Genomic DNA, 19,768 nt, shown 5'->3' with positions numbered 1-19,768 from the left:
CACCACTGAGCTGCATCCCCAGTCCCCAAATTCCCATTCTTTTCAATATAAACCATACTGATCTGAATCTTTCCTAGATTTGAGTCCCAGTTGATCTCACCATTACTACCACTCTGGGTTTTCAGTCTACTTTCAGCCTTGTGGTTGTTGGCAGATGAATTGTACACATCTACTACTCCAAAGAAAAGTGTAAGCTGGGTATTTGAAGATGGAAGTCACTGCTGCATATTTGGTAATTGAAGCAGCAGAGATGGATAAAATTGTCCAGGAAGAAAGCACAGAGAAGATGAACAAGGTTTGAGCCCTCGTGAACTCAATGTTCAACGAAGAAAATGATTTCCTGCTTTGTCCTATCTCCCCCGTGTATCTCACTGCCATATGCACCAACTATCAAATTCCTCCAACTGTAACATAATTTCTAGACCCTTACTATTTGGGAGAGTACTTTGGACATATTCATTTATCAGTTTCTCAATGTCCTCTTTAAAGTGTAATCTTTTTGCTTCCAAAGAAATTACAAATAAAATAATCCCATCATTAATTGTACCAACCATCACTTAAAAACATTATTCCTTGTGAAGTCAACATAATGGAAGGAAAAATAAAATCAATACTAAGTTATTTATTAATTTATTTTGTGGTACTGGGGAATCAAACCCAGGGGTGGCTTACTACTGAGCTACATCTCCAGATATTTTTATTTATTTAGTTTTATTTTAATACAGGATCTCACTAAGTTGCCCAGGCTGGCCTCAAACTTTTGATCCTTTTCCCGAGTTGCTAGAATACAGGAGTGGACCACCATGTACATCTCCAAGAATTTTAATGATTTTTTTTCAGGGTTCCTTTACCATGAGAAGTATGGTAATACAGAATTGAGAAAATTACTCGATTTTTAAAGGAGAAAGCAGGTAACTAGAAAATCTTCCAAGAAAATGGAAAAATAGTTTTGATATTTATGAAAACTTGCAGCGTTTGATTTTGCTATTGGGACTTTTTGTTCTTAAAGAGATTTGAAGTGATGCCAAAAAAGCCTTGGAGAGCCATGAAAAGAAATGGAAAACACCAAGATCAATGAGAGTGGAGTGTAAACTTGTTTGTAAAGCAGCCCTTTTTCTAACTTGCCATTCTCTATTGAGTTAAATATGTGAGTCTTTGAATAAGTTCCAAAGGAAAGCAAATCAAACATAGTTGTGGTAGGCTGCCTCCAAGGAGATGCCCAATGATAGCGGCCTCCTGATAGTCATGGTCTTGTATAATCCTTTCCCCCTGTTCATGGGCTACACCTCTTCACTGACTTCCAATAAATACAATATTACAAAAGTGATGGCCTATCACTTTACACTTTAGGATATAAAACAGTGGTTTCTGTCTTGAACACTCTCTCTTTGATTGCTCATCCTGGGGCGAGTCAGTGATAAGTCTTAGGGCAGCCCTCTGGTAAGGCCCACATGGCAAGGAACCAAGGGCTGTCCCCAACAAGGAACTCATTCCTCTAAACCAAGTTGAACCTCCACAGGAGATTATAATCCCAAACAATGGCTTGACTCATGAAAGAACTTGAGAACCAGAGGCATCCAGCTAAACCATACCTTGATTCCTGATCTATAAAAATTGTGATAATAAATGTTAGTTATTTTAAACTGCTAAGTGATGGAGTACTTTGTTATACAGCAATAAATAACTAACTAATGCAGTTATATTCATGGACGATAACATAGTAGCCTTTTCACAATCAAATATACAAACCTGAATTATTCTGGTAGAAAAATAATCAGCTTCTACAATTTGCTAAGTATTTGTAAATTAATCAACATTGTTTGAAAGTGAATATTTTATTCTTCTTCACATGTTCCACAGTCTAAATCCAGTAGGTCTTCAAATAGTCAGCTTTCAATTAAATCATATGACTCCCTGGAAACACCACAAGGTAGGTTAAAACTTTTCTTAAAATTACCTTTTTTTGTTGTTGATAGGCCTTTATTTCTTTATTCATATACAGTGCTGACAACTGATCCCTGTGCCTCACACATGCTAGGTAAGCACTCTACCACTGAGCTATAACCCCAGACCTGGGTCAAAACTTCTATACATACATATTCAGTATTGTTTGTTGCAGAGAGCCACTACAGTTGAGTTCATTTATCTGTTCTTGGATCATTTTTTGTGTTCATTAGCTTATTTTTCACATTTTATGTTATATTAGGAAACAAAAGCCTCCTCTTTTCCTCCTTCAAGAAACAAAAATCTGGGGATTCTAGTTATAAGTCCAGGTGAAAATTCAGATATAATGATAGTAGTATTACTCAAGAACTGACTGTACTCAGGAAGGCGAGTCAGAGATGGGAAGGAATCCACACATCCAAGAAAGGACTTATATCCAGAATTCATAAAGAATCCCTACAAATCATTGAAGACAGGTGAATTTTAGAAAACAAAAGAGACTTGAACATCTTACAAGAGGATATCAAAATGGCCCATAAAAGCTGAAAATGCTCATTATCATTAGTCATAAGAGGGGAAATTTTAAAATAAACATACTACTATACACCCACTAAATAAATGGCTTAAATAAATAGAACAGCAAGTGTTGGTGAGGGTGTGAAACAACCAGTTTTTTTTATCCTTGCTGGTGGGAGTATAAATGAGTACAACTACTTGGGAAAAATGTTAAGTTGGAACTTCTAAAGCTAAACATAGTGTATTCCTGAGTAATTCAATATATGTGTTTATGTGTACCAGAAAGCATATTCCATAATGCTCACTGTAGTTCTGTTCATAGTAGTACAAACCTGAAAACAATGTCAATGCCTAGCAGAAGTATAATGGGTGAACTATGCTATATTCAGAATAGAATTCCACATGACAATGTAAATAAGACCATGTTTATGTTCACCATGTCATTCTTGCAGACAGCAGATGACACAAGAACCAGTCCATACCTATGATTCTATTTATATGAAGTCTGAGAACAGATAAAATGAATCTATGGTACTACAATGCAGAGAAATAGCTGTTTCTGGATAGAGGCAGGTTGCTGACAAAAAAAGGGGCACTAAGGAAACCTCAGAAGTGTTAAAAATATTCTGTATCTTGTCTGGTTATACTGGTTTCTATATATGTAAAACTCCAAGCTGTATTTTTAATTTTTGTGCACTTAACCATATGTAAATATACTTCAAAAAGAGGAAAAGGTATTTCAATTTACATTTTTAAAATTTCATTTGAAGGAGGGATATCAATTACATACAAGTCACTCAGAGTTGAAACATGATTACTTCACAATTTTGAAGTAAAATGAACAGTGGTCTAAATGTTTCACATTCAAAGTATGTAATATGGAACAGGCATGGTGGCGCATGCCTGTAATCCCATGACTTGGGAAGTTGGGGCAGGAGGATCTCAAGTTCAAAGCCAGCCTCTGCAAAAGTGAGGCACTAAGCAACTCAGTGAGACCCTGTTTCTAAATAAAATACAAAATAGGGCTTGGGATGTTGCTCAGTGGCTGAGTACCCCTGAGTTCAATCCCCCATATCAAAAACAAAACAAAGTATGTAATGTAGAGATCTAAATTTAATTTAGAAAGTATATAGTTGTCTTACCAAAGTATACCAATCAATGCTTGGTTTGCAAAAAGAGGAGCCATGGGTTGGGCTCAATTTAGGATTTTACAGAAAAGCCTCATTTTGATATAGAATGGAAATTTAAAAATTAAGTCAAAAAGCTTTGAGCTATGAAAGTTTGCATATAAGAGCTCTCCTTGATTCTCTAAAAATGCTGGCCTATTGAAGAAGGAACATCTGAAGGTTTGGACAGTGCCCTCTATAAGCCTTGTATGGTTTAGCCCATATAGAATTCAGGTGAATAAATGCATATAGTTAGAAAACCATCTCCACCTTAAATAAAGCTCATTGCACAGAGAAGATGGAAGTTTGTTCCCCACTCATATATTTATTTTAATTGGTGCTTGATAGATGTATATAAAGGTGAAATTCACTGTGGCATATTTATATGTGCACATAGCATAATTTTGTCAAATTCATTCTGCATTTCCTCCCCTTTCCTGTCCCTCCTCAAGAGGGAGCTTTTTAGATCTGCTCATTTGGGAGCAGATCACTTTATGCTTTTACTAGTTTTTTTTTCTTCATGAATCATCAAGAAGAAAAAAATTGATTGCAGATAACATATTATACTGCACCTATTGTTAAAATACTCTTTAAATCAAGTGTAAGCATTTTATACTTGAGTACAAATTAGGGCATTGGGACAAATGAATTGTTGTTTAGATTGCATTTATTCAATCCAACCCAGAGAAGTAGGAAGGAAGGGAAGAATATATGCTCATTAGAAATGATGAAGGAAAGAATAGATGCTTATTTGCTTTTTAAATGAAATTCAGACTTTAAAGAACTCTGCTAAAATCTTTTTATTTATTTCATGGATGGCAGAGGCCTGAAATAATACAAAGGCTGTATTTTTGCAACCAACAACCTATCCTGTCCATGATGAATGATTCAAGTTTCTGAAATGTCCATAATAACAAATAATAATAATAATAATAATAATAATAATAATAATAATAAAAACTAACCCATCAGTTCTTTGACAGCTCCACACTATTTGGGTGGGGTTATAGCATGTGTGTGGAGTTAGGTCAACATGTAATGTCTTAAGGAACAAGATGGAATGGAAATGCATTTTCAAGAACTGTCATAACAGCCAGGCATGGTGGCTCATGCCTATCATCCCAGTGGCGGGGGTAGGGGGGGCTGATGCAGGAGGATTACAAGTTCAAAGCCAGCTTCAGCAACTTAGCAAGGCCCTCAGCAACTTAGTGAGACCCTGAATCTAAATGAAACATAAAAAGGGCTAGGGATGTGGCTCAGTGGTTAAGTGCCCTTGGGTTCAATCCCTGGTACCACCCTTCCCCCCAAAATCATAACAACTAAAGAACAGAACCACAATACAACCATTTGTAATTGCTCTATTTATTAATACATATATCACAAATGTTCACAATATCAATGCATTCTTGTTGGCATGCTAGACAGAGGCATTATTTTTAAAGATCTTTTAAAAATATTTTGACTTTTGTTCCCCCTTCACACTCATTTATCAATTGATCTGATGAGGTCCTTGAAATCTATAATGTCAACACAAGAAAAAATAATACAGGAAGAAGAAGTAAAATAACACAACAGCAATTAATTGGGGAAAAACAAAAGTAATATCATTGCCTTCACAGGAAGCAAGAACAGCTTTGTAACAGGATTATACAGGTTTCAACTGAGAGGCATAGGCGCACTAAACTGTCTCTACACACCCAGGTACAGAACAATAATGAGCAAGGAGGCTACCTAACACTCCCAAACCATTTCCATCATGTGTGACACATGCTTTCATCTCCGTATGAACAATTACTGCTGTGTCTCTTTACCTGTCCTAGGCAGCTTAAAGAAGGTAGGAAAGTATTTTAGTAAAGGGAAAACCAAACCAAATGAGATTAAGCCAAAAGAACAGATAACTAGCATTTGCTTATCTACGTAAAGGTGTGTGGCACTTATCCACCACGGTGAAGGGCTAACAGGAATTTCCCATACTACATGCAGGACTCCAAGGGGCCAGTGATGGTGTAATAACCAGTGACCTATGATGAGCTGCAGTTGGACCAAGTACACGTAGAGGAGCTAGCACGCATGGGGCCTCAGGGCAGGGATCACTAGGACTGGCTGCAGGGGGCCTGGCTACACTCTGTGGCACAACAGGGCATCACAAGATGGACACTACACATGATGCTGGTTAAAGGTGGAGAGAGACTGGGTAGGAGTGTCAGTTGCACGCAGGGGGAGGGTGGGCACGATTGGGGGAAGAGGGGAGCAGGAGCAGGGCAGGTGTATTATGTACTGTGCTCTAACATTCTTTGGAAGTCTTTCAGAGATTGCTGCAGTTTCTTTTTAAAACAGGTCTCTTATTCCATCGCTCTTGAAAGACTGGGAGAGAAATTAAAACACAAGTGATTCACCATTAATAAGGACTCGAAAGAAAAGCTAACATGCTGAAAAGAGCATGTCCACATTTTATGCAATAGCACCCAACGCACCTCCTCCCAGCACCAGGGAAATGAGATTTCTGCATGTGGGCCAGTGCCACCAAGACCAGGTATTTAAGTGGCCAGGTAGTCCTCCTGCAGGGCCAGTGCCACCAAGACCAGGTATTTAAGTGGCCAGGTAGTCCTCCTGTAGTATGGGTACTCCAGAGAAACCCACAAAGTCCAATACTCCCCATTGCCACTCACCTTCTTACACCATCTCATACTGATTGGCCGTGATGAACCGGGACAGACAGCAGGCCAGCAGCATGCCAATCAACTGTTGCCAGGGAGACAAACAAAAAGGACACATTCAAGTTACTGAACTACACCCTTCTTCCACATCAGATGTAATTTTTAATTAAAAATGTTTAAATTGATACATAATAATTAACTATATTTATGGGCTGTGATATATTCTGAAATATGGATATATCTAGATGTAATTTTTAGCAGTGTGAACAGGGAAAGGGTGCTAGAGAAAAAAGAAACCAGGTTTCAATTGTGGGATCTGAGCTGGAGGAAGTCTAATGGTTGGTACAGAGCCAACTGAAGTTCTGGAACCGGCCACAGGTTTCCAGCAGAAGCTCACTCTGGTCAGTTAAGAACAACTTTTGATACTAAGTAGTATTAAAATGTGTTCATGTTATGAAAGTAATGAAAAAAAAATTAAGTGACATGGAATTAGTAAGATATCAACTAAAGGGCCAAAACTGAATTCAAAGTCATTAACACATGCATTTGGAAGATTTCCCAATATGATATTCCAGTCAAACTTAGCTGACTGTTTTTTCCTTGAGACAGCAACAGACACTATTCTTGACTGGGTCCTGTGAGGTAAGAAAGTCATGGCTTTTAAGAGGTAGGAGGGCAAAGAGGAAATCGGGGGTTTATATTCTCTTTGTCTCTCAACCATATGGCTATCTTAGGCCTAAATGGAACCATCTACACACAGGGCCCACTTCCTAGTTTTTCTGGAACCCCAAAACAATCTGTCACAGAGTACTTCCACCTCCTCAGAAGACCCCAGTATTCCATCTGTTTTTGTGTCTTGACCTATGCGGTGGCATAGGTGCATGTGATAAAAATGACTGTGACGCCGTCAAGGCTCTCTGCTTATTAGAAACCAAAATTCTCCTTCATGAATCTGGAGGATCAGCATTTTTTGGATAGGAGCCCAACAGTATACTTGAGAGCATAGAGGCAGCTTTGCCTTGGCCAATTTAGTCCCTTCTCTTTAAGCAACTGGGCACATTTTACTGGATCAGGTGGGAATGACCTTTAGAGATAATGTGTTACAGTGTTAGTCCACATGTGCTCCCAGGACCAACAGCATCAGTTTCACCTGGACCCTATTGGAAATACACATTCACAGACATGCTGCATTGGAAATTCTGGGGTGGGGCCCTGAAACTGGTGCTTTAATAAGCCCTCCACAGGAAGGAACCACTCATTCATTCTACCTAGTCACCCTTATCTTATAGGCAAAACTCCTCTGACCATTCCAGTCTGCACTGTTGGCCAGAGTGAACTCTATTTTCCTGGCTTTTAGCTCACCAGTGTAGGTGCCAGTCTCCAATTTCTACCTTACCTTTCAAAATGGTAGCTAAGAAATGTACAAAATAAAACTTCTGCCAGGTTAAAAAACCCCATCAACTTATTGGCCTCACAATCTCCCGCCAAGGCCCTGGCTAACAACATTTCATGGCACAAAATATATACATCATGGACTGCCAAGTGGCCAAAGGTATCATGGTTATATCCTTCAGAATATTCTGTCAAATGAGAAACTAAAATGTACCCCATGAGAGCAAAGACTCTGAACTTTAGAACTTGTCACTTCTTATCAGAACTGCCATTTTCCAGGACCATCATACACCAGAAAATACTTGATAGTGTTAAAAAATTAGATTCCACCTAAAAACCAAATAAGTATTAGAGGTACATCCCTCATGTCCAGGCATATTACTGACTCCTTACTACAACCCTGTGCAATATTATAATCCTAACTTTTCAGATGAGAAAATGGATTTAGGGGAAGTTAAAGAATCTTCCCCAAACTACAGAGGTAATCCATGCATAACTTAAATTTGAATATTGATCATCTGAGAATAGCCCCAGCTTTATCCTGTCCTCTACATAGAAAAGGTAAACAGTTTCCTCAATGGTCCAAAAAAGAATGACTGACACATAATAAATCATCTTAGCAGTTTGTGGGACCTGGGGAAGGCCCTGTAAGGAGGTGCAAGGACCAAAGCATGGGTTTCAATGAGCAGGACCTGTATTTTTTAATAAATATCTTTTTCTTTCTAATCAACAGGCTTAAACCCTGTTTTTATAAAAGCACAAGATGAATTCCCCTCAGTTACTACCTAAGGTGGAGCAAGGATGATCTTCAGCCTTAACATTTAAAATAGTAAACCAGGTGAGGAGGTCAGTATTATAATTCTGGGTCTGCAGTAACTGCCCAACATCAAGCAAACTGCTCAACCTTCCTCTCCTCTGGAAAACAGCTGTACAGTCTCCACCCAGGACTATCACATTCCATAATGCAAGGGATTAATCCAGTCTAATAGGTTTCAAGTCTAGCAAAGCCCTCAGTCTACTTACCTTGGATACAGAAGTGTTAGGTACAGAGGCCATCCCCTGCCCCCACATGATTAAACCAAGGTGGGAAGCAGTGTCACAAAGTGAATAATACCAGTGTCCAGGCCCAATACCCCTTGACTTCTAGACCATTTAAGGGACTTGGAGGAAGGTGTGAACATGCATGATCTCTTCCCCCCAAGCCCTCTTGAAAGAGTAGCTGCCAGCGATGCAGGGAAGAAGTATCATACTCAAAGATGCACAACCTCCTGCTATAAATGTATAGGGCAACAGGACCTGCCCATCAAATCCTGACAGATGGGCTTTTCCTCGAGAGGTCAAAGGCCGTGGGAGCTTGGGGAAAGAAGCATTAAATGATTGACTGAACCCTGCTGTCCTAACAAGAGTTTTAAGTTGGCCAAAATAGCTAACAGGGGACAAAGTTCTGGCAAAGTGTAAAAGACTAGACTAGTTTCCCTTGTACTTGATACCATCTTTAACCTCTGAGACAACAGATGTGCAAGGCCAGTTTCTTCAAACAGGTGATAGCACTGAGACCACAAGAGAGGGCAAAGAAAAGAAGAAGGTTAAGGTGGGGAGGTGATGGAAAGAGAAAGGGAGAGAGCTCTGTTCTTTCCTACCCACTTGGGCCTTTACACAGTAGAACCTACTTTATGACAGGAAGGTCAAGGCACAATCGTTTCATCAACTCAGTCAATATTTGTGAGGTTTACTATAACACTGGCTCTAAAATTCCTGAACAAATGTAGCTAAAGCTTTGCTTCTAGGTCACTGATCAATAGAGCTGGTTCTTCCCGAACAGGCAAGTGGTAGGTGGCTACCATCATCCCAGGAATGCCCTGGATCTACTGGCATCTGGAAGCCAATCTCAGCTTCTAGAAACCCTGAAGCTGCTGGTACCATAAAGAGCTACAGTTGGTAGTGCATCTGACTGGAAAAGTCCTAAGTTGAGCACAGGAGGTCTGAAGTCTCCATTCTGCTGGACCTGCCTGGCCTTGTGGGTAAATGGAACTGGCTGAGTGATGTTACTGGGCTTTGTATTTTCTTTTCTCATTCCAACAACTATGTGGTACCTTGATGAGACCAAAACTTGTTGCAGAGTGTTTCTGATCGGGGTTCCTTAGGTCCAAAGCTTCTCTCCTCCCAGTATGCCACACTTATATTCTAGTCTCCATGTCAGGGATTTCTTTAAGGTAGCACAGAAAGATCAATGCTCAGCAGGCCAGCTAACCATCTGTCTATGCATACATTCCTTCACAGGAATGTGTGAAAGAAGAGTGGAGAAGAGGTGTTAATCAGATTCTTCATGCCTTAGAGAAGGATCCATTTGACTTGATTTCATCTCACTAATGAAAACTGGATCCTCCTCCCCACCATGTACACACTCAAGGCCACATGGGAATATTCTTGCATAATAAGATGCTTTATCCATGAGATCCCAGATTTGCTGAGGTGCTTTTCTCCTCATGTGGTAATTGCATTATATTCCTTTATTTTTCTAGGGAAGCCATGAGAGGAGACTTCAGTGATATTTTTTTTCCTCCAAGGGGACAGTCCTTCTCCAACACTAAACATAAGTCTGTCCTTCTGATATTAACAACCTGATGCTACATATAAATGTGTTAAGGAACCAGTATGTTCAAGGCTTTCAAGTGTATCCTGCACATTTGCAAAGTTTGGGATACTCTAAAATGTCCCCTGCAGTCATTATAGAGATGCTACTGAATGTTATTGTTGAAATATTACAGCAAACTAGAGGAAAGTTCAGGGTGCTCATTTCTTTGAAATGTCTCTGGAGACTGTGTTCATTGCAGTGTCTGTGAACCACTTTGGTTTGTCTGTGTGTTGGCATGTTAAGGGTTTAATTCACTTCATGAGCTACAAAAACAATGCAGTGTGGTAAAAGAAAATTTTGAAACTGCAGCAAGAACCGTACTTGTATTGACTAAGTCTCCATGCTCTTGTGAGATGAAATGTTATGCAGGTTTTTGTAACTGCTTAGGAAGAAACACATTTCTACTTCTCTGAAGCTAAGCTCTCTAATTCACAAGAACAAACTGCCAGGCTTGATCTATGCAAGGGCTATACAGGTTTGTTCATTTTGTGATCGTTTATTAAGCTGTAAATTTATAATTCACATGTGTTTATGTACATTCTATATTTCAATAAAATTTTAGGAGTGGGATGAAATCTCAATGTAGTTTTGTTTGTTGTTGTTGTTGTTGTTTGTTTTGGTACCAGGGATTAAACCCAGAGGTACTTACCACTGAGCCACATTCCTAACCCTTTTTTTATGTTTTATTTTGAGACAGGGTTTTACTAAGTTGCTTGGCACCTTGCTAAGTTGCTGAGGCTGGTTTTGAACTTGGAGTCCTCCTGCTTCAGGCTCTGAGATGCTAGGATTACAGGTGTGTGCCACTATACCCAGCCTCAGTGTAGTTTTGATGTGTATTTCCCTGTTTGCTACGGATGTTGAACATTTTCTCATATATTTATTAGTCATTTCTATTTCTTTTCAGAAACATCTCTTCAGGTCTTTTGCCCATTTATTGATTGGGTTATTTGGTTTTTGGTGTTAAGGGTCTTTTTTTTTTTTTAGTTCTTTATATAGTCTGGATAATAATCCCCTGTTGGAGGAGTAGCTGGCAAGACTTTTCTCCATATGCAAATATACCACATTGAATTTCACCTTTATGTATATCTATAAAAACCAATTAAAATAAATAAGTAGAAGGAAGACAAGTAGAGAAGAGAAAGGGAACAGTGGGAGGGAGGAGGAGATGGACAGGGAATGTACTAGGGACTGCTTATATCAAAATGAACCCTGCTGTTATGTATAACAATCATACACTAATAAAAACATTTTAAAACTACAAGCAAGGGAAAAAAGTTTTAGAAACAAACTTGAATAAATTTAAAGTGCATCTGCATTGCTAAGCAGGAGGGACAGGGTTACAGATGGGCAGGGTAAAAATTGGAGTCTGAGATGGCTTACGTAGAAAGTAGAGTTCTGGAAATATGATTCAGACAATATTAAATGGCTTTGCTTCACAAATGATCTATGGTTCTGAAAAAGGTCTGAGTTAAACAAAGGTTTATTTGCTTGCTAGGTATACATTTTTTTTTTTGGGTGCTGGGGATTGAACCCAGGGCCTTGTGCTTACAAGGCAAGCACTCTACCAACTGAGCTATCTCCCCAGCCCCCAGGTATACATGTTGATCCTTTTGCCTACAGCAATATTATAGTGAAGATGTACCATTTTGCTGGGAGATCAGAAGCATGTGGAATAGTACCCTGCCTGGTAGCAACACACTACATTTTAGATTTAGTTTAATCTTGTTCCATCCTTGAGTATGTGAGGCTTACTTAATCTGAATAATTATTTCTCCCATTGTTTTTTAGGGGGAGGGTAGAGATGAAGGGATATAAAATTGAATACCCAAAAGGTGGGTTTTCTCTTAAGAAATAGAATAGTCAAAGCTAGAGATTAAAGTAATGATCACAAGATGAAGTTTGATAAATGTGAGCTTCCTTTAAAGGGAAAAATGCCATGCATAATCCACAGAAACTAAGAAAGAACAAAAAAGGACAGGTCAGCCCACAAAAAACCTCCCCCAAATCCGGATCAGCCATTTGATGTTTTGAGTTGTTTATGCTCCAATTAAGCCAGCACCTTGTTCAGTTAACCTCCATTTGACCTACAGAAGAAGCAAGTTGTTTTTCTGGAGCTAGTCATTAGTTGAACTGTAACCGATATTCCCTTGATGGCAAAACTTCATTTAAGTTGAAAAAGGAAAATCAATAAACAGATGACCTGAGGACTAACGAGCAAGGAGCTCTGACCCCATCTATCAGCTTTTCCCAAGGCACAGGAAGGCAGGCTGAGAATGTGGAGGCTAGGGAGGGAAACCAGAGCTAGAGGCAGGGGCAAGGCTAGACCAAGCCCTACACGATGATGTAGGCTACCTGGGAGAATGCAATTCCAAACGCCACTCCAGCGATGATCCCCATGTTCGTCTCCATGAAACTGGTCACCAGATCATAACAACCCTGAAAACAGAGAGAAGGGGTCTCAGAGATGGGTACTGGCCAGTCTAGGCAGGATTATATGCACTTGCAATTCTCTTATATGCTTCAACCTGAATTGCAACCCACCCTAGGAATTACTGGAATTCCATTCAAACAAACAAATTTAAATGTACAAAAGGGAGAGTAGTACAATGAACCCAAACCCTGACATTGCCCCTAACATCACAATTAATATATGGTCAATCCTATTTCATCTGAACTTCCCTGACTTCCATTCCCAGGATGAGTTACTTTCAAGTAAATCCCAGACATAATTTCATCTACAAAATGTCTCAGTAGGATTAAATTTAGCATGAAATCTGTAAGATCTATGAAGCAAACACTGTACAGACAGAGAAGTAGATGGAAACAGATAAAAAGGCATTCTATAACCTTGAACAGAAAACCCAAGGATCATAAATATAGTTACAAGCACTTTGACAACGAATGAGAAAATCTTGGATAAACAAAGACAAATCATCTGGTTAGAAGAAAGTGTGTAAATACCTGCCAACATTCTGAAGTGTTAGGGTTCTTCCTAAGGGAACTATTAAGATTTTGTTTTCTGTAGAGAAATATCTATGTTCTAGAGTCATCCTTTCCAAAATTTAGTATGTAACTTTGAACAAGTCACATCCCCTTCCTGGATGTCAATAACTTTTTCCATAGAACTAAGTAAAATTTCCCTTTAAGACATTATAACATTTTTACATGGCATGCTTAAAGCCAACAATTTTTACCAATTCCAATGTAAATTTAACACTAAGAAAGTGAATTACTTTTATTTAAGATGAATGAACTAGCTGGGTTCAACAATGGTGCTAAACAAATTTGTTGTTGTTATTCTGGGTTACATTTACCAACCTAGACCGGGCAGGAAACACCAAATTTTGTGTATCACCCAAAATGTAAAGTCAAAATCTTTGACTTTAAAGTCAACTGGCAGGAGTAGGAGTAGGAGTGTGTGAATGTGAGTGTAAGTATATATGTGTGTATGCATGTGTTTATACATGTATTTAATTGGAACTAGCCAAATAAACCTAGAGCCCTGAATTGATTTATTTAGCTGGGAAGATATGGTCTTTTTCTAGTTTTCTGATAAATGGCTTCAACTTCAATGTATCAGTGCGTGAAAAATGAAGACACTTAATTTAATAAATAGGATAAAGGTGGGTCTTGTTTATCAAGAGAGTCATACTAAGTTGTAGTGAACATCTGAAGAACAACAAACAAACACCCTGCTTCATCTCCCATTTTAAGGGTCATATATATACATATATATATATATATATATGTATATATATATATATATTTTTTTTTTTTTTGCGGTGCTGGGGATTGAACCCAGGGCCTTGTGCTTGTGAGGCAAGCACTCTACCAACTGAGTTATATCCCCAGTCCTTCATCTCCCATTTAAAAAAAATACAAATCTTAATTTAACATTTGCCATAGCTTGTGAAAACTCTGCCAATGTCCTGTCTTTGAAATGATGTTTTATATTCATAATCTGTTTGCAGACAATAAGTGCATTAACTTAGCCGTGGTTATAGATACATGGCTTCCATGTAAATCACAAACTGTATTCCTTAGTTATCTGACACAAATATGAGGGGTGGGGAGCACATTATTGCTCATGTGGAGTTGTGAAATTCGATTCTCCCTAGCAGAAGCTTGCTGCTTTTACTTTTACTAGTGAAATGATATGCTACTATTTAAAAGATAGTAGAAGGGAGAGGAGTTTGAGTTAGGAAAGAATCAAAGCAGGAAGAGAAGTGGATATTCTAACTGTCCCAAATGGTAGCAGCTAAGATAGCATTTTGCAGAGCTGGCCATCATTACCATATCTTCTCCCCATAGTGAAGGAATGAACTCCAGACCAGCACCAGTGTTAGGTCAGTTCAAAATATGGAAACACATGCTGATAATACCATTCAGAGGGAAGCAATGTGGGTTGTTTTCTTACTCTATAAAATGGTTTAGCACAGATTCCACCCACACAACTGGTCTCAAGTCTACACTTAAGCTGAATATGTTATTTTAAAATTATGATTTCCACTCCATTTCTTCTTTTGGTGGTGTTGGGCATTGAACCCATGGCTTTGTATATGCTAGGCAAGCACTCTACTGCTGAGCGACATCCCTAAACCTATTTTACATGTTTGTTTGGTTTTTTTCTTGGTACTGGGGATTGAACTCAGGGGCACTTGACCACTGAGCCACATCCCCAGTCCTATTTTGTTTTGAGACAAGGTCTCACTGAGTTGCTTAGCACCTCACTATTGCTGAGGTTGGCTTTGAACTCGCAATCCTCCTGTCTTAGCCTCCTGAGCTGCTGGGATTACAGGTGTACACCACGGCACCCAGCCCTATTTTATTTTGATAAGGTCACTTTGGTGAAAAGGTTCAGAAAAATGAAATAACAACCTAGTACTGGTACAACTGTGGCAAAATAGTTCACTCTAAACTCTGCTCCTCAAAAGTGTGGTTCTTTTTTTAAAAAAAATATTTTTTAGTTGTAGATGGACATAATGCCCTTATTTTATCTATTTATTTTTATGTGGTGCTGAGGATCAAACCCAGTGCCCCACATGAGCGAGGTGAGCTCTCTACCACTGAGTCACAACCCCAGCCCCAAAAGTGTGGTTTTTAAATGAACAGCATCACATTACCTGGGAGCTTAGAAGAACTACCCGATTGGAGACCCTACCCCCAGACCTGCTGAATCTGCACTGACCACATTCCAGGTTATTTTAAACTAATTTTTAATGACTTTTAACCAGATCTCCAGATGCTTCACATACATAGCCACTGAAGTCTGAGAAGCACTCCTCTGTGAGAAAAGTTTCCTATTTTGTATGCCAAGTAAGAAAGCAAACTAATGCATCATATCAGTAATAGGATTAATCAAAATGAGAAGATGAAAGTGATGTCAAAATAAATGTTTTTCCATTTCTGGGTTTTTTTTTTTTTTTTTTTTTTACTTCTGTTATTCACCACATGGACCCAGGGCCCATTTTGCAAGTCCCAGTATACCTCTGCAGACTGCAAGACCTGCTTTGATATTACAACCACAGGCCATGTTTGCATTCAACCTTAAGTTCTGCACTAAAGTGTGATCTTATCTACCCACAATAATCTCTCTCAATTTCTTAATATGAAAGCCTGGTTGTCAGGCATGAGATAAATCTACCGAGAGTTACTAAGTCTCCTAGGAAACACCCAGAAACAGAACAGTTAATTTGCTTACCCTCTCAGCATGTCTAAATCAACACAGTCACCAATGGAAAACATCTGCAAGTGGCAGACTTGAACTACGAAGAGGCTAGTTTCAGACAGGTTTCAGAAAGAGGTATCTCTGTAGCTGCCAAACAGAATAACTCTTTCTTCTTCTTCCTCTTACAAACTTGCAAGAACTCCTATAGTGTAGGGCTCAGTCAATGCTATTAGCCAACTGAAACTACAGACATTTCATCATCCTGGTAGCAAAACCAAAACAAAACCTGTCCCCCAAAATAAATGATAAATATACTGTGTAACTGTGCATATCTCCTCCGTCCTGCTCTAAGTAATCTGGATAACAGGTTTCCTTGGGTTGCCGATAAAAGCCAAGAATCATCTTTCTGTGCTATCAGAGTGTAGGGTTCCAAACTCCCAAAGATCTATAGGGATGATCTGTTTATTCTAAATCACAGGATTCCATACAACTAGGATGTGGCAGTAGTTAAGTGCTTAAAGGAAAAGAAGTCAATGTGGTGGGGGCTGGCATACATGAGCACCTACTGTGACTTTCTCCACCCTATCCCCATTTCCCTTTTAAAGATGTATATAAAACTCAGAAGTAATTTGTCTCAGAGATTCATGTGGGCATTAAATGAGAATGTCTAATGAAACCCAGTAGACAAATTTCAGAGTCCATCCACTTTTTCTCCTTGGGAGGAACCAGGCTAGAGAACACAAAGGCAATGAGAGAAAAGTTAAGCACCTCTTCCAAGTATTTAAGGTGCCCAGGGAAATACAAAATAGGACTGTAGTGGGAAGATGGGGAATGAGTTCCATATATAGGTTGTCAATGAAATGAAAAAATGCTAGCCAAGGTCTTTCTTTCTAAAGATTATTGTAAAGATTATAGATGCACTATATGATATGTCCCCAAATTTTCTCTTAGATATTAACAATAGATGCACACTGTAAGGAACTGATGCACCATTTCTAACAAAAGAGGGTGTGATACAGAGGAACACAAACTTCATCATCATCATTAAGGTCATAGTTACATTACATTTAACATTTATCACTACAGTTAATGATTTCAGTACCCTTTATGTGTGTCAGGCACTGTGCTTTAGATAATTTATCTCCTTCATTTTTAATGAATTTTAAACCAGATCTCCAGATATTTCACATCAACTCTAGGGGATGGGAAGTATTATTAGCCCCATTTTACAGATGGGAAAAATAAGATTGAGAAAGGTCAAGTAACTTGATCAAGAGCACATAACCTACAAGTGGTTGAGCCAGAATTTAAACTGGAGTATGACTCCAGACCTTGTGCTCTTGACTTCTGGATCCTTTGCTTTCAAAAAAGAAGAGGAAGATGAGTAAAAAAAAGAATTTTACCTAAAGTTGATGGGTGCTGCTTTTACAAACCAGCCTCATGAGCCAAATAGCTCATTGCCATAGATCACTTCTTTTTTTTAATTTATTTTTATTGTAAACAAATGGGATACATCTTGTTTCTCTGGTTGTACATGAAGTAGAGGCATATCATTTGTGTAATCATACATTTACATAAGGTAATGTTGTTTGATTTATTCTGTTATTTTTTCCTTCCCCCCACCACTCCCACCCCTCTTTTCCCTCTATACAGTCCCTCCTTCCTCCATTCTTGTCCCCCTCCCACCCCCCATTATGTGTCATAGATCACTTCTTGACTTCCATAAATTGGAGTGTCTACCACGTGCCAAGTCTCCTTGGCAGGTCATAAACTGGCAGCCTAGTGACACATATGGGTGCTCAGTGAGGATATCCATGAAAAAAGCCAAAAGTGATCTTATTAACTAATGAGAGGTGAAGGAAGTCTCAAAGTTTGAGAACAGATGTTCTCTTAGCCAAGACAGGAAGCTTTCAGTACTGCAGCTTACTGAATCACACCAAGAGCAAATAAGCCCAGAATGACACAACAAGCTTCCAGAAGGGCAACAATGCATGCAGTGTCCATGTTACAAATACCAACATTAAGTCGGTGAAATACAGTAACCACTTCTTAACATTCTAATGTGGAGAGAATGGCTATAATCTCAGTAGTTGGCCCAGACCATACAGGATTTTGAAGATATCAGAATAGCCTATAATCCCAGCCACTCAGGAGGCTGATGCAGAGGATAATAAGTTTGAGGCCAGCATCAGCAACTGAACAAGACCAAATAAAATATGAAAAAGGCTGGGATGGTTTTCTTCATTTCTTTCTCAGCTGAATCACTGTTGTGGTGGTATTTAACAGAATTGTGTTAAATTTATATATATATACACACACACATACCAAAGGGAATTTCACCTTTAAGTGTATATATCAAGTACCAATCAAAAATAAATAAATAAAGAAGTGAAAGCAAGATCAGTAGAGGAGGGAGAAAGAGGGGAGGGAGGGGTAGGAAAAAAGGGGGGAAATGGGGATTGAAATCAAATTACTTATATATAATTTTGTCAAAATGAACCTAGATACTATGTACAATTATAATGCTCCAATAAAAGAAAGGACTGGGTATCTAGCTCAGTGTAGCACTCAGTATGTAGCACTCCTGGGTTCAATTCCCAGTACCCACACCTCCTGAAAAGAAGAAAATACGATTTTATCTTAGTAGGATAATTTGCCCCATGGCTGAATAATCATGGGAAAACTCAATAGTAGGTTTATTTTCTCCCCTTTGTTTCATTAAATCATATTTTGCATATGGCATTTCTCTAAATGTTTGAGAGTATAGACAGCTTTCACACATAGCTGTCATGTCTTCATCGTATTCTCTGTAAAGTAGAATCAGAATTGATTTCCCTTTTCCCTAACTACAGAAACTTCATCTCCATCATTTGCACTATGTACTAACTTTCAAATTTCTTTTAGCCATATTTTTATCACTCTGATTTCATTGGGAATCAGGATGTTGACAGTGAACTGAACTGGAGTTGCTGATTTCTTTTCCTATAATGGCAAACTCCCTAAAATAAGAGCCACCCTCCTAGCAGAAGCAGATGCTGTCTGTCAACTCCACTCCCTTCTTTCTGCCAAAGACTGGCACCCAGCTGCAAATAATTTCATGTTTAGATGGTACATTAGCAGAAGATACCCAGAAAGAAGAAAGCCAACATTCTCTGTCTGACACAAGCACCAGAGTTAACAGGAAACACTTGCTGAACTTTCATAACTGTGCCTGGTAGAAGCTGACTGTGGAGAGCAGAGCGAGGCTGATCTGAGCCACAGTTTTCTCTTTTAGAAGTGAGCAGCCTCAAGTGCTTCTCCCAGACCATCAAAGACCACAAAGAAAGACTCTTGACAGCCTCCTGGACTATCCTTTAGAACCTATGTGTCAAAATTTTACAGAAACAACAAAGCCCTCCCAGATACTCACAACCACCAGGTATGGTGGCACATTCCTCTAACTCTAGCTACTCAGGAGGCTGAGGCAGAAGGATCACAGGTTCGAGGCCAGTATCAGCAACTTAGTGAGACCCTGCCTCAAAAGTGAAAAATTAAAAACAAATATTCACAACTAGTTCTGTTAGGGCTGGGAGGAAGCAGGTACCTTCTGGTTAACTTTGGTGGCGGCCACAGTCAGATTATGTAGATCCTGGGGATTACAGTCGGTTTCATTCATGCAGCAACTGGGGGGGATGCCATGCTCCAGAAAGTAGGGGCTGGTGCTCCAGTTGGTGTAGTTCTGCACACCACAGCAGCTCAGCTATTAATAGAGAAAGGAAAAGAATTAAGGAGTGGTAGATCAAAAACACTG

At 39.0% G+C, this 19,768-nt stretch overlaps 1 protein-coding gene across 1 annotated transcript in view; it reads right to left on the bottom strand.

Annotated features, from left to right (window-relative positions):
• Nucleotides 1-4,968: 4,968 nt before the first annotated feature.
• Nucleotides 4,969-19,768, bottom strand: part of Tspan7 (tetraspanin 7) — a 126,266-nt gene continuing 111,466 nt past the window's right edge. The window contains exons 5-8 of the mRNA XM_047537000.1: nucleotides 19,562-19,717; nucleotides 12,663-12,746; nucleotides 6,296-6,368; nucleotides 4,969-5,990 (exon numbers count right to left, since the gene is read on the bottom strand). Coding sequence (XP_047392956.1) covers nucleotides 6,300-6,368; nucleotides 12,663-12,746; nucleotides 19,562-19,717 — 309 coding nt within the window. The 3' untranslated portion in view covers nucleotides 4,969-5,990; nucleotides 6,296-6,299. The remainder of the gene's footprint in view (nucleotides 5,991-6,295; nucleotides 6,369-12,662; nucleotides 12,747-19,561; nucleotides 19,718-19,768) is intronic.

Source organism: Sciurus carolinensis, chromosome X, assembly GCF_902686445.1.
Source record: "Sciurus carolinensis chromosome X, mSciCar1.2, whole genome shotgun sequence".
NCBI lineage: Eukaryota > Metazoa > Chordata > Mammalia > Rodentia > Sciuridae > Sciurus > Sciurus carolinensis.
This window is presented reverse-complemented; position numbering and strand designations above follow the sequence as displayed.